The sequence below is a fragment of the Globicephala melas genome, chromosome 20, assembly GCF_963455315.2.
Source record: "Globicephala melas chromosome 20, mGloMel1.2, whole genome shotgun sequence".
Taxonomy (NCBI): domain Eukaryota; kingdom Metazoa; phylum Chordata; class Mammalia; order Artiodactyla; family Delphinidae; genus Globicephala; species Globicephala melas.
The window spans coordinates 36,468,381-36,490,199 of record NC_083333.1 but is presented as its reverse complement, the minus strand read 5'-3'; the positions used below and the strand labels follow the sequence as shown (position 1 = coordinate 36,490,199).

The 21,819-nt window shown below is 46.2% G+C and overlaps 1 protein-coding gene across 6 annotated transcripts in view; it reads left to right on the top strand.

The window, feature by feature from the left end:
* The window catches only part of TLK2 (tousled like kinase 2), a 102,276-nt gene extending 90,007 nt beyond the window's left edge, over positions 1-12,269 (top strand). For all 6 annotated transcript variants that reach the window (XM_060290522.2, XM_060290523.2, XM_030843289.3 and 3 more), the window contains 5 exons: positions 209-378; positions 1,606-1,744; positions 5,330-5,441; positions 7,275-7,382; positions 9,535-12,269. In XM_060290522.2, the coding sequence (XP_060146505.1) occupies positions 209-378; positions 1,606-1,744; positions 5,330-5,441; positions 7,275-7,382; positions 9,535-9,708 (703 nt within the window). In that variant the 3' untranslated portion in view covers positions 9,709-12,269. The remainder of the gene's footprint in view (positions 1-208; positions 379-1,605; positions 1,745-5,329; positions 5,442-7,274; positions 7,383-9,534) is intronic.
* The last annotated feature ends 9,550 nt before the right edge of the window (positions 12,270-21,819 follow it).

Genomic DNA, 21,819 nt, shown 5'->3' with positions numbered 1-21,819 from the left:
GTGCAGACGCTCTTCACCAAAAGAGTAAGCAGTTTTCTTCCAGTAAACCACTCAGTTAGCTAATACTGAATAAAGAATAGAAGAATATTTTAAGGAGCAAAGAAGAAAGAAGTGAGAAGCTAATGACCTGACGTTTTCAGTTGGGCTGGTTTAGACTTAATCTGCTTGCTCTTACCCCACGGTCAAATGTTGGTTTATTTATGTTTAGGTTTTGTACAGTATTGGAATACTGTGAGGGAAATGATCTGGACTTCTACCTGAAACAGCACAAATTAATGTCGGAGAAAGAGGCCCGATCCATTATCATGCAGATTGTGAATGCTTTAAAGTACTTAAATGAAATAAAACCTCCCATCATACACTATGACCTCAAACCAGGTATGTCTAATTTTTAGGAGACAGTATTGGTAGTATTTCTTTGGTCTTATAAGTGATTTTTAACTTTATAAAGTTAGGGGACTTGGCCGGGGACCAAGAAGGCCTAATAACATCTGACTTTAAATTGCCTGGGTAGTGGGAATAAGAGAGTCCCGGCCACACAGCACTGGGTTTATTAGGAGGGTGGGTTGTATTAAATGCTCTGGAGAAACAATGCCCTTGTCTTAGAGCCAGGGCAGTTCATGATGTCAGTCCGATTAAGAAAGAACTGCTCTGGCAAGCTCAGTTTTGTTTTTTTCCCATTACTCACACTGCATAGCAGTTCCTCTACTCCAAGTCTCTCTGATAAGTGCCCCCCACATTAACAAATTATTTTACACATACGCCTCCCATTTCATTAAATTCCGAGTGGAATTTTCCATCTTTTCTCATGGTTACTATCTAACTTTGATAGTCGCCAGTCGAGTAGAGAGCAATTAGACTTCGTACTTCTGTCTGTTGTCATTTTGAGCTGTTGCTTAGAAGTCTGCCTGTGTTGTCTGTAGACAGCTCTAACCAGCTGAGCTTAGGTGTTGGGAAGATTCCCATTTACCTCCTGGTGGGCACGGTTGTTAACTTTGCTTTCCTCTTCTGATAGCTACATGTTAAATCTCACTATTCACTATTCTTTAATTTTCTAGTATAATTCAAATGACTAAAAAATTCATCACAATGAAGTGATTTTTTAAAAAGATGGCTATTGTGTGATTGGGTTTTCTGTCACTGAATCCATTACATTTTCCTGCCCCAGGAGCTGTAGGTGGCACTGTGGTACTAGCTTAGATTCCCTTGTATGTTTTCTTTGATTCCCCCCGCCCCCCACTCCGAAACTACTGTCCTAAACAGGGTGGTTAAGAGATCCTTACTGAAAGTTCGGATGTAACTTTCCCACTATTTTTGACCAACCGTAGAAGTGATACTTTACTTTGGCCAGTTAATTATTTTTTTCCACTGCTCATAGTGGTGGTTTTGGCATATTAAGCAGGTGATTCTTGGAAAAGAGAAATTTGCCACCAGACGCTTACAACTCTCCCCTAGCATCCAGAGTCCAGATCGTTTTATTCCAGAGATTTAAATGTTTGCTGTTATATGTAAGAGTTTCAGTTCAGTTGTCCTCTTCTTGCCTGTTATTACCTTGGTTTATTTTAATTAGTAAGTTTTTTATTCATGAAGCTTTTATCTTTTTAGGTAATATTCTTTTAGTAAATGGTACAGCATGTGGAGAGATAAAAATCACAGATTTTGGTCTTTCCAAGATCATGGATGATGATAGCTACAATTCAGTGGATGGCATGGAGCTAACATCACAAGGTGCTGGTACTTACTGGTAGGTACCTGGGAGATTTGTCAAGTTGGCTGATGGAGATGTGGCTGTGCTATACTGAAGTGTTGGTAATTATTAATTAAACTACATCCTGTCTGCTTAGGCAAAAATGCTGTATACCATAGTAGACTTTCCTCTCCAAATATTTACTGTCTTTTCAACAGTTTGACTCTTTGTATTTACATGAATTTGTCTTAATTTTTCTTTCTGTTCTTGAAAAACCATTGAGAAAGAGATTATGTGGGGCCACGTGTTTGAGTTGTTTGTTTCCTCCGTAGGTTTGCCCCTACTGAGTAGATAGAGGATGAGGCTGCTCATGCGTATGTAAAGAATGGCCTTAAATTCTTTTCAGAATTTCAAATGCAGGTCTCTCTCTTCATGAGTTAATGGGATGAGGGATTTGTTTTTAGAGTTGCCTGAGGATGGTGGACTCTCAAGAACTAAGGAGTGATGAAGATTAGGACGTAAAATAACCATAGCATCCCTTGAAATCTAAACAGGAGAACACAAGCATGGTTTACCAAGAAATTTGTCCATTTCTGGCAGCCACGTTCTAAAAGGTTTTGAGCCACATTTCTTCCCGTCTGTTGTCACTCATCTACTCCCCAGCCACCCCACCCCAGCTAGCTCTGCCTGCCTGTTCTATGCCCTATCCTACTCTGCCAAGTATTACTTTTGACAGTGAGAACCATAAAAGATACCTGCAGCTCAGGCATTTGGCTTTGTGATTGTAAAGGCATGTTACCAGAGCTTTCTTTTCACGTCTGCGGCGGTGACACAAAGCCATACATTGCAATGTGTAATTCTGAACATGGGAAAGCCTCCAGTAGCACTAAGGGAGGGGGAATACATACTGTTAAACCCCAGGGTCAGTTGGCCAAGTCACTTATGTTTGAGACTGAAGGGCCCTGGCCCTTAGGAGATTAGTGACTCTCTCGGAATGAGGTTGTTGATCTGAAACAGACAGAGAAGAGGGGGACGTCAGTCCTGGTCTTACCACTCCCATCATATTAAAGAAAGACTCAATCATATCCTGCTAGAAACACCATGTACACAAAATTTCAACTTTCCCTTGCTCCGTATTGTTTGTGGAGATGGTACCTATAGTGAAAATCAGTCCCTAAATTAAAACTTTGAGATTCTAGGTTTAAAATAGAAGCTACATTTACAGTGTTTATTCACTTGGTGGTGGTTGTGGGTTCCTGTCAGTAAATGATACAAAAATATCTGTTGTTGGAAATTCTGGAAGCAGGTCTATACCTCTGCTATATAAATTCACCAGAACTTGGATTTTAGCTTTTCATTTGATAGATTGTTCTTTTTTAAAGGTAAAGATTTTTCATGTTTAAATTAATTATCTCATTGCTGCCTATTGCTGTATTTGCTAAGCTATAAAATTCAGTGGTTGGAATTTAAATAAAAATATATAATGTTTGGGATTTGCTTCAAAGTAATCTGTTTGGGGGAGGTGGAGAGGGGTGTATAAGAGCAAAGATTTGCCACATCTTGACAATTATTGAAGCTGGATGATGTTTACGATTCTTTCTACTTTAGATCATATTTGAAGATTTTTTTTTTCATAATAAAGAGTAAAGTAGAGAGGGAGCTACTGAGAAAATTAATATTATGGGTTTCTATGAAGGTTTAAAAAGTCTCCATATTGGTGTTTATAATCACCATCCTCAATATGTCATCCTCGTATTATGTCCCAGAGACACATAGATAGAATGGGAGGACATAACAGATTTTAAGTGATTGTTTGCGGCATTTGGTTGTTCCAGAATTCTTCTACATGGAATACTACTTTTAAATAAGGAACCCCTAGACTAGGCCTTGAGAATCATTTTTCTCTATGAGGATTTTATCATGATGGCGTATGCAACTTTGTTTGTTTTTTAAATACAATTTAGTGTAGTATCTTAGAACTGTCTTCTACTCTCCCTCCCAGAGTCCTTGATAAGGACTTAGAATGCTTATTATTTGGGTGAAGAACTAGTGTATTTCTTCATTTATAGTTGGGGAAACTGAGTCCTAGAAAGTGATATGCCAGATTTGTACTGTTAAGGGACAGTGTCTATTTGGCCAAATTATTGCTCTGCATTTGGAGAAGTCCAACAACCTCTGTGCTTCCTCACCACAAACAAGAACTTACTTTTTCCCTACTGCTTCCACCAAAGAGTTATAAGTACATTAAAAAAATCATTTTAGAATCAAGGTTCTATTTGTTATTTATCCAAGATCATATTTAAGTTATGTATATTAAAGAATCAAGAACCATGAAAACTTACGGTTCAGGGAGGTTTTAGTGGCATTTGGAAGAGCTGTTCTTTTTATAGATTCTTTGTCTATATTTTTATTTCTTTGCCTTTCTCCCCCACCCCCCTTTGTGAGTTCTCTGTCTATATTTTCACTTTTCAATGTGTGTTTTGGCTAAAAGCTTTCATTGTGAAATAATAATCTAGGTCAGTGGTCTTAATCATTTAAAAATGACTGTTAAAAAGGAACAACCTGAAACTAAAATTCTTTAAAAAAAAAAAAAAAGCCCATCATCTGAACATTTTCTGCCTCTCAACTCTTGTGATTCTCTTCCAGCTATACATTTAGATTTTTATACCAGAAGCACAGCAGGGTTTATAATAGTTTTTCACAGAATTGATTTTGCCAGCATGAAATCTGCAGAAATCAATTTGTTATCTTCAGAATTCTGCCTTCCAGCTGTGCTATGGTGAAGACTCCAGGCAATGAGGAGAAACATATTTATTTCGTTTCCTAAATGCTAAGAGGCACTTACCTTCCACACCATACAATTTGGTGTGGTTGGCTGTCCAGCTAGTCTTTTTAGAGGCCAGGGGTGGGTGGGGAAGGAACGAATTCAGATGAGGATTGAGTTGGGCTGATAACTAGTAGTTTGTTTGGCTTTTTATGCACTATTTGTTAGTCTCCCATAAGCCCCTGATCACTCTTAAAGTAGGGAATGTAAAATATCCTTTCATAATATGAACTTCAATGTCACCATTGACTATAATTGTAGTTATTTTTAGTCTAGATTTCCAAAAGAGGCTACCTTAAGAAGACAGAATAGCCACTCCCCTCAGAGATTTGTACTGGGTCCTGAATTCATTTGGACTTTTAAAGGAGTAATTTATTTTGGAGACATCTTCTTCTGCCAGCCTGAAAGGAAATCACACCACTTCTAGTTGTATTTTAATGTTTGTTGCTGCAGCTGTCATAAAAGGGAGTGCACTTCTTTTGTGCTCCCTCTCCTTTTAAAAACTTGTTGAATGACACCTGTATTAGGCACAGCACTGGGAAAGGAGGCTGGGGTGGGTAAAGTAGGAACTAGGGACAATATTCACCTCTGTCCGTAAGTAAGAAACATGTATTTTAAGGCTTTATAATAGGACATTGCTGCCTCCTTAAGTTAGAGTGTCTTTTCATCTACTTTATCCAGATGGGTCTAAGTTGGCTTTTCAACTGTTAAGATTCAGATATTTTTATTTCTAACAGGGTCTTTATTTTGCCTTTTTGTAAATGTCTTAGATTTATACAGTCTTTTTTCTAAGAATTTTTATTTCCCTTTTGTCCCAGGTATTTACCACCAGAGTGTTTTGTGGTTGGGAAAGAACCACCAAAGATCTCAAATAAAGTCGACGTCTGGTCAGTGGGTGTGATCTTCTACCAGTGTCTTTATGGAAGGAAGGTAATGAAGACAGTTGGATGTGGTGGCTTCTGTCTTAGGTGGTGCATGTACACGGTGGCATTGTGTGGATTATTCTCTTGGAGTTAATCATTGGGTTATACAGAATGGAATCCTGAAAGTTGTGGTTGGAAGAAAATACAGACTTTAATTATAAAAGCTTTATGCATAAGCAGAAATTTTCAGGCCCAGGGCACCTAATGAATTCTGCGGAGCTGTTGAAGACATGCATTTTTTGCTGTTCTCAGATCCAGTCTATGTTTTGATTCTGATAATATGTACAGGGAAAAATAGTTACTAAAGTATACAGTCTTCCCAAGAGCCATTCTTAAGGGTCCCAAGAATTGAAACTTGAAAAATCTGCAAGGCTTCTTATTGCCAACCACCCCATTAGTTAGAGCTATTATTAATAAAAGCATGCTTTGTATTTCTGTACCGGGTAGGTGACATCAGAAAGTACTCATTGTCTGTTACTTCTGGTAAAGGTGATATATTATTTGCGTAAGTAAAAATGTAGATGGTAAACTACATCTAATGAATTGTCACATTTGTGTTTTCCTTATGAGCATAATATCTTGTATAAATGTATATATTGGGATCCAGTTGTCTGTTTATATTCTTATTTCTGCTACCGGTGTGTTTGTGTGTTTTAGCGTTCCCCATTGGGCTGTGGGTTTAAGCCATTTGGGAGTTCTACAACTCCCTTAGACTCCTAATATTTTGATTACAATCTCCAGACCAAATTCTTAATTCAGATCTCAGCTTCCTCTTTAACTTCTCCTTGGGTTTGTTTCTTTATTGTACCTATCTAATGTGGGGAAACTATTCAGAACTAATAGGGTTTAATTATCATTTATACTCTGATATTGTGGAAGTGCTGCTGATAATAGTAGTAGAGGTATCTAGAAAGAATCATGATCTCAGTAGAAACACTGTAGAGATGACACTAGGTGTGAACTTATTTTTTTAGGAGTTTATTAGAAGATAGCAATTTGTGGCACAGATGAAGCCACTCACTGAGTAGCCCCGACTCTGTTTTTTCCCCACTTTGTTGGTACCCCTCTCCTCTTTCACTTCCTTTCCATTTCTTCATCTGTGTCTCGGGTCTGTCAGCGGCACACATATATATTACTTAAGCCCACAGGTATCACTCAGGGCAAAAGAGGTTGCTGGTTCTTGCTCTGAATCTTCTTTATCTTTGCTGTAAGCAAAGCTTAGCAGAGGTGTTGTGATATAGCAGATGCTGCTTCTGGTCCCAGCTCTGCCTTAACCTAGATGTTGGAATTTGAGCAAGTTACTTAAGCTCTGAGCCTTTCCATCCATTATCTATAAAATGAGAGAATTAGAGGAGATCATCTCCAAAGTTCATTCTAGCAGTTCTTGTTGAGATGTGTCTTCTCCTTTCCTTTCTCTTTGGTTTTGAATTGTGTTCTCTCTCTCAATTAATTAATTTAAGGTTGCGTCAGGTCTTTGTTGCTGCATGTGGGCTTTTCTCTAGTTGTGGTGAGCGGGGGCTACTCTTGGTTGTGGTGTGTGAGCTTTTCATTGCGGTGGCTTCTCTTGTTGCGGAGCACAAGCTCTAGGCGTGCAGGCTTCAGTAGTTGTGGCACGTGGGCTCAGTAGTTGTGGCTTGCGGGCTCTAGAGCGCAGGCTCAGTAGTTGTGGCGCACAGGCTTAGTTGCTCCGCGGCCTGTGGGATCTTCCCGGACCAGGGCTCAAACCCGTGTCCCCTGCATTGGCAGGCAGATTCCTAACCACTGTGCCACCTGGGAAGTCTGTGTTCTCTCTAATTTTAACCAGAGGCATACCTTTGTTTGTTTTGTTTTTATATGATAGCCTTTTGGCCATAACCAGTCCCAGCAAGACATTCTACAAGAAAATACTATCCTCAAAGCTACTGAAGTGCAGTTCCCGCCAAAGCCAGTAGTAACACCCGAAGCAAAGGTAAGTTTTGATCCATTGGCCAGCAGAAATGTCTGCTTTGCTTTCTCTATTATTTCTCTGGGTAGTTTGTCCAACCCCTACCTTCTTCTTCCCCTCTCTTCCCACAACAAACATTTATTGGGTGCCTATTAAGTACTAGACACTGTTCTAGGTAGTGGAAGGAGCTGTGACTGTGTGGCAGTGAACTGCACAGACAAGGTCCCTATACTTACGGAGTTTACATTTTACTAGGTGAGACGAACAATAACTAAAAATGAATATGTTTCAGGTGGTGATAAATGTTTTGAAGAAAGCAAATTGGAGTAAGGGAGTAGAGAGGGGGGATCCCATGGTCGGGGAAGGCCTCAGCGATGAAGTGACTTTTTTGAACAGTCTTGACTGATGTGAAGGTGGGAGCCATGTATAGATTTGGGAGAAGAATATTCTGAGCAGAGAGAAGTGAATAAAGCTCAGATGTGAGTGTGAGCTTAGCAGGTCCACAGAGCAGGCTGAGCAGAGGGGAGAGTAGTAGGAGAGGCAGCAGGATAGATTGTAAACTGATGGAAGGCAGTTGAAGGTTTTAATCAGGGCAACTTTGTGATCTGATTACTGTTTCAAAAGCCTGCCCTGGAAGCTGTGTAGAGGGAAAGTTCAAGGCAAAAGGAGTTTATTTGATTGGTGTCCATCCCAAGAAAACCTTCCAGCTCCAGGTATCTCACTAAGAAAGCTTAATTTTTTTTTTTTTTTTTTTTTTTTGCGGTACGCAGGCCTCTCACTGTTGTGGCCTCTCCCGTTGCGGAGCACAGGCTCTAGACGCGCAGGCTCAGCGGCCATGGCTCACAGGCCCAGCCGCTCTGCGGCATGTGGGATCTTCCCGGACCAGGGCACGAACCCGTGTCCCCTGCATTGGCAGGCGGACTCTCAACCACTGCGCCACCAGGGAAGCCCAGAAAGCTTAATTTTTAAAGGCCAAGGATCCTTATGTTCATTTCTGTTAATTTGTTATTTTCCAAATGCTTTAATAAAGCAACTATGTGTAGGTGTCTTTGCTTTTGAAAAACCAGGAATTTTATTAATTAAACATGAAAAAAATAGAAAATCAGTAGTTCATTTTATGTTTTAGATATATTAAAATAGACTTTACTTTTCAGAGCAGTTTTAGATTCACAGCAAAACTGAGTGGAACATAAAGCATTGCCATATACTCCCTGCTGACGCAGCCACCCCATCCGCGGATGCACAGCCTTCCCCCTGTCAGCATCCTGCACCAGAGTGGTACATCTGCTACGATCAATGGACCTACATCCAGTCATCATTACCACCCGAATGTAAAGGATGGACTTTGGATGATAATATTTTAGATTTTTTTAAATTGATTCAATTTAAAAGAATTATGTTATAAGGCTGTGATTAAATAGAACTGTCTGGTTAAGAAATAGGAGAAGACAGATAATCTACGTAAGGGCCTTTGTGTTTAAAATTGTAGAAACTGAGGCTACATAGCTCTTCGTACCTAGCACAAAGGAAACCTCCATGTTGGTAGTGAATTAGGATTCCGAATCAGTAAGTTTTTATGTCTGCAGTACTCTTGAGGAGACAAGTCCTGTTCAGGTTTTCCTTTACTACTTAGATGTAGTAGTGCCTGATCATTTGCCTGCTGATCTTTCAGGGAAAAATAAGATACACCGAGAAAGCATTTACCCATCTGTGGCACACCACAGTGTTAGTCAGTATTGGTCTCCTCACCCTGCACGTGGTGATAGTTTGTAACTACAGTTTCCACTTCCTCAGGAAGTTCACACGAGACCGTGGTTTGTAGATGCAGAACTATGAAGTTGTACTGTGCCCGTGCACATCAGCCGAGGCAGAGAGGGGGAGTTTTGTGCTGGTCTTTGTGCTTTGGGGACAGAGATCTTTAGAGGTCATGCCCTGTGCCCCCTCGGGAATGGCTCAGGCACCTTCGCTGGGGAAGGAACCAGCGGCCACAGAGAGATGCTGCGTCTGGCACGTCTCTCCTGGGTCTGCCTAGTGGTTTCCAGGCAAGGCCCTAAAGCCCCTTCTCTTTAGGAGACGTTTGTTCTGGGCCCTGGCAGCTGCTACAGAACCTCCTGGGTTCCCTCTTGGGGTGCCAGGATCATCTGCTTCAGGCTTCTTCAAGAAACTTTCCTTTCAGGCGTTTATTCGACGATGCTTGGCCTACCGAAAGGAGGACCGCATCGACGTCCAGCAGTTGGCCTGTGACCCCTACTTGCTTCCTCACATCCGAAAGTCGGTCTCCACAAGTAGCCCTGCTGGAGCTGCTATTGCATCAACCTCTGGGGCGTCCAATAACAGTTCTTCGAATTGAGACCCACTCCTAGCCACAAACTGTTCAACACACACAAAGTGGACTAATGGCATTCAGCAGCGGGTTTGGAACATAGCGAATCCAAATGGATCTCATGAAACCTGTACCAGGTGCTTTTATTTTCTTGCTTTTTTTCCCATCCATAGAGCATGACAGCATCGATTCTCATTGAGGAGAAACCTTGGGCAACTCTGGCCAGGCTTCGTAGGAAAAGGCCCCGCCCAAGGTTCCGGCGTCAACGGCCACTGCGTGTGGCTGCTCTGAGTGAGGAAAAAATTAAAAAGAAAAACTGGTTCCATGTACTGTGAACTTGAAAACATGCAGACTCAGGGGGGGGTCCCTGATGCAGTGCTTCAGATGAAGAATGTGGACTTGAAAATACAAGACTGGGCTAGTCCAGTGTCTATATTTAAACTTGTTCTTTTCTTTTAATAAAGTTTAGGTAACATCTCCTGAAAAGCTTGTAGCACAAAGGCTCGGCTGGGGATGGTGTTTGACTTCGGAGGAAAAAAAGTTGCTCTTGCCTGTTAAAGGCACTAGAGTTAGTGTTTTATCCCTAAATAACTTCAGTTTTTAAAAACATGCAGCTTCCCTCCCCCCTTTTTTATTTTTGAAAGAATACATTTGGTCATAAAGTGAAACCCGTATTAGCAAGTACGTGGCAATGTTCATTCCAGCCAGATGCAGCTTTCTCCTCCGTCTGGTCTCCTGTTTGCAATTGCTTCCCTCATCTCAGTAGGGAAAAAATTGAGTGGGAGTACTGAGATGTGTGGGGTTTTGCCATTGGACAAAGAATGAGGCTAGAACTCTGCAGCTTGGAGTCTCTCTAGGTTTTCAGCTATTTCTTCACAATTTGAACACTTGACGGTTGTCCCTTTTAATTTATTTGAAGTGCTATTTTTTTAAATAAAGGTTCATCTGTCCATGCAGTCCTCTTGGATTCTCTGAATGTAGTAACTATTGAAACTGTTCCAAAGGTAGGCAGAAAATGGGCTGGGGAGCCCGATGCTCCAGGGATCAGGAGTCCCACCCACAGTCTCGTGTGTGCTTGCTAAATGGTGTACATTTCTTGTTAACCGTGATATTAAAACTTGATCAGCACATAAGCTTTCCTCTGTTAGATCTTTTGGCAGGAAACAACCTCCAAACCCCTAAATTTTGTGGGTGTGTGCTGGTGTGTGTGTCTGTGTGTGCATGTGCACACACACACTTTGTCTAACTCACTTTAATAGATTCATTGAGTGAAGTTAAAAAATAATCTCAAAGGAAATAGGTATTTCAAATATGAACATTCTCTTGGAACTAATTTTTTAAAAATTTGGTTGTTTCTGAGATGTATGATCAACTGAAGATGGAGCTGAAATGGGAGCTGCATGGCCCCACTGTGCCCTTGAAACAGCAGAGCACTCGACAGTACAGGGGGAAGGAGGCCAGAGTCTGAACATGTGGTAGCCAGCTTGGAATGTTACTGACATATGTGGCAAAAGGGCTCAGCCAGAAATATTTAAAGATGCAGTATTCAGGCATCTGAGTTCCCTAGGCAGGGGGGAGGGCAGTCAGGAAGGGTAGAGAGCTCTCAAATGACTCATGACTAGTATTTCTTTTACATGTGAAAAATGCCAGTAGTGACACATTTTCTAGGACCTTTGTTTGTTTTGTGGACCTGCCCCACTCTCCCCAGTGTCAGGAGATCTTAAGGGACGATGGAGTGTTCCATATTGGAGAGAGGTTCACGGATGTATTGTCCTGTGGAACTCTGAAGGGAAGGAAGTCAGCTCCAGAGTCCTTGTTGCCCCTAGCTTTCCAAAGCGATTTTATTGCAATATATGTATTTATACACATGTGTGTATCGTACCTTTTTTTTAAACCATTACTTTCAAGCTGCTAATCAGAATACCCATGGGGTCTCAAAGGTTGAGCACAACACTGAAAGGATGGTGTCTGTATATGTGAAAAGATGGATGAAGTTGAGACCATGTTTAAACTTACTCAAGATAATTAAGTTCTGTTCCTCTATTCTTCCCTCTCATTCAATGATCCCATCTCATTCAATGAAGTGTTTAATTTTTAACTTTCTTTTAAGGATGAAGGAATGCTGCATCTTTAAGACTTCCCTCTAACTTCCTGCCTCCTTTCCCCCAAGTTCTTATGAGTGAAGCTGTAGGACTTTATTTGGTGATCTACCTTTTCTACCCTCATTTTGAAGAAGGGATGCCCTCTCTTCTTGCTTTTATTGGGTCTAGGGCTTGGTTGGAGCTGATTGGGCTTGGTTGAGTCTGGCCAAGGTCTCTTTCCACTGCATGGATAAGCCCCAGGGAACATGCAGAATGTTGACCTTTTCTAGACTTGTAAGTAACCAGTGAAATCACTAAGTGGAGTTCTTCCATGACATATTTTGTTAATATGGGTTTCACTTTTTCCAAGGATAATCCCTCATTGCCACAATGTTGATTTACTTTAAACAATGACAGAAAAATGTGTACTAATTTGTAATTAAATCCAGCCAGACTGTTGGCTTTTCCCAATTTGGGGGGTGGGGAAAATATTAAAATAAGTTTTAAGAAGTGATTTCCCAGCCTCTTGATTTTACTCTAGTCTCCAGCTTCACACGGGGCCCTTACCACCTAGAGTATAGCTAGAGGAATCCTGGCAGCTGGCAGAGTCCCAGTGGACGTTGCAGGCATGATGGGAGTGTGGGATTCATGCAACATGTTTTATACCCCTGATGTGCCAACAGCTAGGCTTGTGGGTGGGAATACAGCAATGAACAGAATGGGGAAGGCCCAGCCATGACCATGAGCTCACCATTCAGGGGTAAAGGCACTGGGCCCCAGGAAGGGATGGAATACAGGGGTCGAGGAGAAGGACTTGGGCTCTGAATCTTCCATCGTGACATGGGCAGCTTTAAATAGAGAATCGCCAGTCAGAGCCGTACGCACCCCACCCTGCGGCTGACCTGGACACATCTGCTGTCCTTTTTTAGAGGGTTTGTTTCTTGCCTGCTTTCTAGTCCAGGAAAGACAGGGTTTCCTCCAGCTGAGAAGATTAGCAGTCAAGGAGCTCTTGTGTTTCTTAATTTAGAAAATAACTGTCCTTAAACATAGTTATCTCCTTGAATCCTAGAGCTAGAAGCAAGCTTTGGGTCCAGCTCCTTGCTCCTAAGAAGGCGAAGTTTACAACTAACTCGACCCACCTTTGGCAATCTTTTGCTTTCTGAGAATCTTTTCCTTCTCTCCATTACTCATCATTCCAATCACTCAAGCCCTCTTCGTCTGTAATTAAAATCCACGTGGGGTTAAGTGGGAGAGAGACATGGTGCACAAACTAGCTGTTCTGTTTTAGTTTCTTAAGGCAGAATCACCTAGAGGTTAAGAGCCTGGGCTTTAGAATTAGGTCTGGTTCAAATCCCCCTTCTGCAAGCTTCAGGAATATCTCTTGGCATGGTTATAGTGAGGAGTAGAAATAAGGTGTTTGAAGTACCTGGCACATAAGAGGGAAATCAGAAAGTGTGGTTTGACAGAGATCACAGGATTTAGTGAGACTCCCAGGTTTGCTGGTTGAGGTTCAGAGCCTTTCTACTGTCCAGGTTGTCAGGAGATTTTGTCTGGAGCAATGATGTAGACCCTTCAGCAGCCTTCCTCTCTTGCTTGAGATTCAATATCAACCTCTATTCTACAAGGTCAGCAGCCTCCTCTTACCCTGCATCCAAGACTGCTTCTGGCTGAGTGTGGGAGGAGGCGTTTTATAGGCCAGTGTGGCCACGAGTCCAGCAGCATCAGCATCACCTGGGAACCTGTTAAGAATGTATGTTCTCAGCTGCCCCCCTCCCATTATCTGTCTCCCAGATGGCATAAGCACTGAAGGTCACAAGCCCTACTGACCTTATCATCCACCCCAGCAAGGGGGCAGCTAGAGGGTGGCTCTCAGGACTTGTCTAAACTCACCCAGCTGGAAGACAGAGGTGGCTTTGTTTTATTTTTTGTGTTGGGGATAAAAATCTGCTTTAAGCTCTGGGCTGTCCTAGGACCAGATGTCATTTATATGCCCTTTTATACGCTTATACTGGTGCCTTGGTACCTAACAGTATACTCAAGAATCATTCACTCCTTCAGGCAAAGCTTCTTACCTTTGGCCTTCTCTTAAAATATATGTAACAACTCATCAGTTCCTTCTTGTGAATTAATTTATCACATTTTTCTTTTATCTGAGGGGTCCGGGGCTGCAGGAGGATTGAGACCTGGGTCTGCTTATGAAACCAGCCTGGTAATCTGGATCTGGGCTGAGGAGATCCTGGGGCTGATCTGCAGCTCCTTGGAAGGGCTCTGGGGAGGAGAGAGTGGCAGAGAGATCGTGGGGAGAGGAGGTGGGACTCTGGCCGATGCCAAGCTCTGTGGGTGGGTTGGGGGAACCTGCCAGAGGCTAGGAAAACAGGCAAGCCCGGGAGCAGGTCTGGGACATGGTAGGGGCAAGGAATAAAGAGCTCTATTGTGCCGGGGAAGCTCGCAGGGCCTGAGACAGGCTGGCCGGCGGAGGGGGCGTGTGTGGTGCTGGGCAAGAGACCACGTGGTGTGCAGGGGTCAGAGAGCGGCAGGCCACCGGTCAGGCCTGGGTGTGGCGGTAAGTGCCCGGCCAGAGAACTGTGGTAACCTCAACCTCCTTGGCCTCCAGGCACAGCCTGCCACTGTGGTGGCCTCCTGTGCTGTCCCAGCCTTTGCACCCCCAAGGCAGCTTGGGGGAGGAGCTGCAGAAGGAGGTATCAGCAAACAGAAGGGGCTTTCGCACTGCTCCTTTGCAGAGAGGTTCCTCAGCTGTGTTGCTTCATAGAAGCATCTCGCTGATTTTATATATGAGGAAACCAAAGCCCAGATTGATTTGGCGACTGGTAGTAGGTAGGTAGAGCAGTATCAAAGGGGAGGGACTGCAGGCTTGAACATTTTGTGAGGTGGATTCTCTGAATGCCATCTTGGGGCAGAGAGCACTGGAGCTGAAGGCTGCACCTTGGCGCCCAGCCGGAAGCATATCTTTCTCTAATCTTGGGTTCCACTGCCCCGGGGCTCCCTTCACTGAGTAACCCCTCCCTCAGGGCTAGCCCTTAGAAATCTACTTGGAGACCCAGCTGGCTTGGGCAGCAGCCCTGCCTCCACTGTCCTGAGCTAGAAGTGAAGTTAGGTGGGAAGAAGGGGCCGTGGTTTCCCAGAACATTCCTGCCTCAGGTTCCCTAAGCCCTCTTATCGTGTCATCTTGCTTTGTAGATGAGGCAGTGAAAAATTCTGTAACTCCCTGTCCCTGTGTCCTAACTGACAAGTGGGAATCAGACCCTTTGCCTTGACTGCTCACAGTCGCTGTAAGTCTTGAAGGGGGTGAGAGATGTAAAGATGTTTTCAGCAACTGAAAAAGTAAAAAGGAGAGGGTGTTGCTAGATGCCTCCTCTGCGTCACAGGGGCCCTTGGAGAGGTGTCTGCAAGACACAGAGGGCCCTCCAGTGCAGGTGGGCCCTGGCCTGTTTCTAGAAGGAAGACTGTCCTAGAGTCAGACTCAGCCCTGTGCCCTAAGAGAAGGGCGTGCATGAAAAGGAAGGTCTTTCCCTACAAATTAATTTCAGGAGCCATTGCTTCTTCGCATCTACAGACATCCAGAACCCTCCCCACAACCTTAATGCTAACCCTGCTCCTCAGCTCACGTGAACCAGACAAAACTGGACCTGGTTTTGGTATCTGATAAAACAAGACAACAGGAGAGCTCCTAGTGAAGACTGCATGCTCTGCGACCCTGGGCCAGGCACTCACACACTCTGAGCTACAGTTGTCACAGCTCTAAACTTCATGCATCCACTCAAAACACTTCTCTTGAGAGCTTTCTGCTTCTAATACGTTGGGCTAGGCTGTGTGGTATGTAAAAAGGTACATCAGACTTGGCTCCTGCGTTATCATATAGTAGCTGCATGTAATAAATGTAAGCTTGGAGCTGATGAATTCCGTAAGAGTGAGATGAGGTGCCTGGGGATTCGGGAGATGGCGTTGAACTGGGCTTTGAAGGATGGGCACAATGAAAGAGAGTGAGGAAGGGCAGTGTTCGCAGCAAAGGGTCCTTCACCCATTCTGTGCTCTTGCCATGAAGTGTCTGTCATGCCTAGACCTCTCCCTGCACTCTCATGCCTCCAGGACTTGGTCATCTGAGCATCTTTGAAAACTCAGCTCAAGCGTCCCCTGCAGCCTTCCTTTCTCTGGGCTCTCACAGCACCTTGAACAACTCTCCCTTACTTCTCTGCCTTGTGTGTGTGTGTGAGCCCAGGGCATGGCTAAAGGAACATCGGGTCGTCGGCCTGCTGAAGCACATTTCCTGGAAGGGGAAGTTGGGCTGGACAGGTGGGGGTGAGAGACCGAGGAGGAGGTCGGGGCAGTGTGTTGGATGCAGGTCTTTGGTCAGGGAGTGAGCAGATCGGAGCTGGGCAGGGACAGCCAGGGAGACTGTGTAGCTGGTTCCAGGTCTTCAACAGCAGTATTTTTCAAATTTCTTTGATGGCAAGCCACAAAAAGAGACCCTTAACACCTCAACCCAACGCACATTTCCCAGACTAGAGCTGGGCTCATGTGCAGTGCACTGATACCGTTCGGCTTCATCTTAAAAACGCTGGTCACCAGCCACTGGTGCCCCAGTCTGTGCTTGCTGTTGCTTCGCTGGGGGCTGTGGAAGGGTCTGGCCGGTCTCTTGCAGCTGGAGTGTGGGTGCCGGGCCAGCTGGGTGCTGCCACCTGCATGCGGGGCTCTGTTCCGCCAGGGGAGGCTCTGCTTTTGGTCAGGATCAGGGAGGGCCACACAAAACTGTGGGCAGGAACTGGGCCCAGCCCTGCATCCGGAGGGTCAAGTTCGGAGGCTGGAGAAAACCTCATCCTGCCTGTCCTTCCTGAGTTGGGAATTGGGAGTCAGGAGCTCCCTCCTGAAGCCTCAGGTGACCTCTTGAAGAGAGGGATGCAGAAGCTGCTGGCCCAGCCGGAGCTGTGGAGCAGAGCAGGCCTCGACTCCTGGCTTGCCCTGTCCTCAGTGCAAGGAGACAGGCTAAGAGGCCCTGCACCTCCAGGTTGGGAGAGCGCCCCGTAGAGCAGACAGGGTGATGCGACATCCCTCTCTGCCTGCTCTGGCACCAGCTGGGCAGGGCAGTAGAAGGAAGGTTTTGGGAACTGCATCCTTCAGCTCAGCTCTGTCGCCCCCTCCCGTTTGTGGCGGTGCCTCAGGCCAACCTCTGCCCCTCTCTCAGCCTCCATTGGCCAGCTTGTTTCTGACCTGCTGAAGCCTCCTGAGGAGACACAGGAGCCAGTGAGGATCCTGGAGGCATTGGACTTGTAAGCCCCCTGCTCTGAGCTTGCTCTGGGGCCCTGCTGTTAGCTGTGGGCATCACTGTGGTGACTCCTCCACCTGGGAGGCACATCCAGACTAGATGATGGGGAGGAAGTCTGCATGCCCTGCTTCCTGGAAGCGGTCATGAGGTGATTATCTCCTGTTCCCTGGGGAAGAAAAAGCTGGGGTTTGGAGTCCCTTCAAAGGAAGTTTTCTAATCCAGGCCTCGGGCTCGAAGTGAGTGGATACAAACTCAGCGGCCCTTTTGGGAGTGGAGGGCCCTTCTCAGTGTCCTCCAATAAGAGGGAGTAAAGGAAAGAACCTAGGGAAAGTGGGCAGACTTGTTTTTAGGTTATATTTGTGGCCATGATGGGGTAGACCAGGAGAAGACACACAGCCATAAACTTTCCCAGTTAGGTGGATGTTGGAGAAAATTTTTTTTTCTTTTTTAAATTTATTTTTGGCTGTGTTGGGTCTTCGTTGCTGCACGCGGGCCTTCTATAACTGTGGTGAGCGGGGGCTACTCTTCGTTGCGGTGCGCAGGCTTCTCATCGTGGTGGTTTCTCTTGCTGCAGAGCACAGGCTGTAGGCGCGTGGGCTTCAGTAGTTGTGGCATGCGGGCTCAGTAGTTGTGGCGTGTGGGCTTAGTTACTCTGCAGCATGTGGGATCTTCCCGGACCAGGGCTCGAACCTGTGTCCCCTGCATTGGCAGGCAGGTTCTTAACCACTGTGCCACCAGGGAAGTCCTGGGAGAAATAATAGTTCTTTTAGGTTAACTGTCCCAAGATCATGCAGCTGGATGAGGTGGAGCCAAACCTTGAAACTTGGGTGTGTCTGAACCCCAAGCCTGCCTTCTTCCTTCCGTCTCTGGTCCTCAGTGCTGCGGACAAGGGGGGACTCAAAGGGCAGATTGCCTGAGTGGAGAGCCAAGGGTTTGAGGTGCAGGAGCCCAGGGAGAAGGTGGAAGGGTTGGGATCTGCCCAGACCAGCCCCAGGCTTGGCCAGACTTTTCCCCTGGCTTGGAAAGGTGCAGGGTGGGGAAAATTTTAGATGCTCCCTGGGGCCCATACCCCCTTAGCCTAGTTGCCTCAGGTAAGGACTGACCTTGTCTTTCTTTTCTTTTTTCTTTTCTTTTCTCTTCTCTTCCCTTTCTTTTTCTTTCTTTCATCAGATTTTGCCACCTAATTAGCCAGAGCCTTTAGTTGATCAAACTCTTTTTAAAAAATATTTATTTGGCTGCGTCGGGTCTTAGTTGCAGCACACAGGCTTCTCTCTAGTTGTGGCACGTGGGCTCCAGAGCGTGTGGGCTCAGTAGTTGGGGCGTGCAGGCTTAGTTGCCCGGTGGCATGTGGGATCTTAGTTCCCCGACCAGGTATCAAACCTGCGTCCCCTGCATTGGAAGGTGGATTCTTAACCACTGGACCACCAGGGAAGTCCCTCTTTCCTTTATTTATGTTCTCCTATTCTACTTGGCCATCCAGTTGCGTTCTTCCTGCCTTGTGTTCCTTTCTCCTAAGCTTTTGTTGTAGGCCCGGCTGCCAGGAGTGTCCATGGGCTCTGCTCCCCTGGGCACCCTCTGGCCAGAGAGGCTGCTGAGGTCCAGTACCAGGGAAGAAGAGACGAATACAAGAGGAACCCTAAGCACAGTGAGTAATGATCCCATAACTTGTACGTCAAAGGGCTCCTGGGACTCAGAAGGGAAGTGACTTGCCTGGAGGGCACCTGGATAGTGGGTGGCTGAACTGGAATTCCAGCTCAAGTCCGACCCCCAGGCCTGGCCTCGTCCCACTACTTCTGGACATGTGTTTATTGGCCAGCAGAAGCGGGCAGAGAGCTGCTTCTACCCAGTTTAGTTTACACTTCAGAACACCATTTTTACGTACAGTTAAACATGGAGATGTTCAGAGCAGGTGGGGAGGTTGTCTTGTTCTCTCAGGCAAAGGAAAACATCGTGTTGCAATCCTGATCAAACTGACCTGTGCAGCTCTCGTGGCCGGTGGGGTGGGGTCGAAAGGTAGGCAGGGTGCAGGGTAGGGAGTAAGGGAGATAACCCTGATGTCCAAACAGCAGAGGAAGATGGGAAGCAGGGAGGGTACTGACGTTTCCTGAATGTCTTTATCTAGGGGCCATGCCCTCCCTTTGCACAAAATATTTCATTCTCAGGACAAGACAGGAATTGTTACCCCGTTTACAAATATGAATTGTGACCTCAATGAGAGCTTCAGTAACTCACTGCATGTCACAAAGCAAGTAACTGGGAAAGTCAGGATTCTAACTCAGGTCTCTCTGACTCCAAAGTCTGTGCTCCTTCCTCTAAACTGGTTCTGATGAGATCAGCAGACCCACAGTGCCTTTGCTGCTGAGGGAGAGCCATTTCTCAGTATCGATTCCATTATAGTGAATATCCACTTGGCAAAAATCTCCTGGACTGGCTAAGTCCCCAGCACCCTGCCTGATGCCTGGGACACAGTAGGCCCTCAATAAATGGCTGTTTGAGCTTTAACAGGAACGGTGAGGAGGCAGTAGGCACAGAGGACACTGACCCTTCTTTGGAAGTAGATGAGGTTCTGGGTGCTGATGAGGGGGTCCCTCTGAAAGCCCCAACCTCCTCACAACACCCAACACTCCTGCAGACTGTGACCACCTTCCGCTGACAACTGATCCTGCACAAGATCTTTAAGCGGTGGGGGACTGGGCTGGACTCTCCACAGGGAGAATCGCCCAGACGTCGCTGGCTCTCTGCCCTGCAAGCTGAAGATCTAAGACAGATGGTGGCCACGGATGTGGGCCCAGACGATCAGCAGAATACAATGCGTAACCCTGGCACGCTGGAGTAGGAAGCCTCACCCTCGGCAGAGACTAGAACAGGGCCTCAGAGACTTGAACAAACATCTGCCCCTCCTAGTAGCGCAACATACTTCCGTGCTCCTCAGCCCTTTCGTGGCAGTCTTCTCTGCCTGGAATATGGCAAAAATTGTGTCATTTTCCCCACTAAACAAAACTCTTCTAGGACTGCGACTCTGCTCGTCATTGTTCCCCAGCAGCTAGCCCAGGGCTAGCCACCAGTGCTTGTTGAATGGTGAACGAAGAAATGAGAGCATCTCTTGTGTACTGGGCGCTCAGGGCACCGTGCTGGCCAGTGGTGGACTTTCTGGACCCACGTGATTCACTGGTGATGTCAGGTAGTCAGCTTCCGCCCTCCTGGTGGGAGGAATGCCCAAAACTGCTTGGGCTGGTGGGGAAGAGAGATCCAACCCTGTTCCAGAATTTGGAGGGTTCCTTGGGAGCCCTGCCCGAGTTCCCTTCCAGCGGCAAGGGGACTCCTTGGTGAGAACTGTGGCCAGCACATCCAGAGATAAGCAAGCAGGTAGAAGCCTGTAAGATGACTTAGAGAAGACGCTTCCTGTGTTTTAGCTGCTCAGACAGGAAGAAAGGGCAGCTTAGCTGAAGCTGGCAAATCCTGAACCCCCTTGTAAATAATGTGAGAAAGGGGGCACCAAGAGGATGATCTTGGAGGCAGCCCCAGCGTGGTCAATAACCCGCAGAGCGCTGGGATCCCAGGACATGCCACATCAAGATGTGTGCTAAAGGGCAGTGAAGGCAGTCACCAGAAGGGACTTAGGTCTGTCAGACCTGCCCAGGCTAGCTGTGGAGTGCCAAGGGCTTTGCTGGCCTGACTGCTAACCATTTTTTAGGGCCAAAGTGTGGAGAGTAGGAATCTTCCCAGGGGACTCTAGGGGATTTTAGTGGGCGCTCACTTTGGGGTCCTGCAGCCTCTAGGTCGATATTTGCGAAGAATCTCAGCCCAGCAGGGATGGAAAGAGCGAGTGAGCATATTTGGCCCCACACCCTCATTGCAGCGATGGGGAAAGATTTACCCAAGGCAAGGGTAGTAAAAAGAAAAAACATTGAATCTGTTATTTCCAAAAATAGCACTGAGGTGGACAGTACTGGAAACAAAATTTATATTACAGTTTCATAGTGTTTTTATTTGATTACTCGTGGTGGGAGAATGTGAATCTTCTTCGCATTAGGGTGTCTAAATGTCTCGGGCCGGCTGTGAGCCCAGACGTCCCAAGTAACTTTTTCAAGGTCGCTCAGGGAATCAGAGGTGGGGCTGGACTCTTAACATCCTCTCAGTTCAGTGCTCTGCGCTGCAGTGACCTGTTGCATAATACGAAATAGCTGTGGCTTGTCTTCTCTTTTATGAAATTTCCATTTGGTCCTTTGCGACCCGTCAGCAGTCAGGTTGCTGGTGAGAGTGATGATGTCTGTCTTCCGGGACGTCCAGTGGACGGATTTTACCTGGGTTTCTGGATACAGCCCCATCTAGCAAAAGCACTAACACCGCTTTGCGCCAGAGACGCAGACACGCGGGACACGCAAATGCTAAAACAACACTTGCAAGTGTTTGCCCTCCCGCACAGGGCACAGGGACCGTGCCTCCTCCTCCCCCAATCTTTGCCTGGGTGGCCGAGCCCTGGGCTCCGCCCCTTCCCCATCAGACCGGGGGAGGGGTCCTCCTAGGCGCGGAGGTAGCGCACGTTTGGCGGCTGGAGACTTGGGCAGAAAGAGGCGGGACAGAGGGGGTGCCAGGGGCCGGGGTCTGGCCGCCTGGGTCAGCCGCGCGCCGCAGCCCCGCCCAGTCGGGCGGTGCAGCCCACGTCCCGCCACGCGGTGAAGTTTGCTGAAAGTTTTGCAGTTGCTTCCCCGCCCGCGCCAGCCGGGGAGTTGTGACGCAGCGTCTGGGGCTCCAGGCCCGGACAGAGAGGGAAGG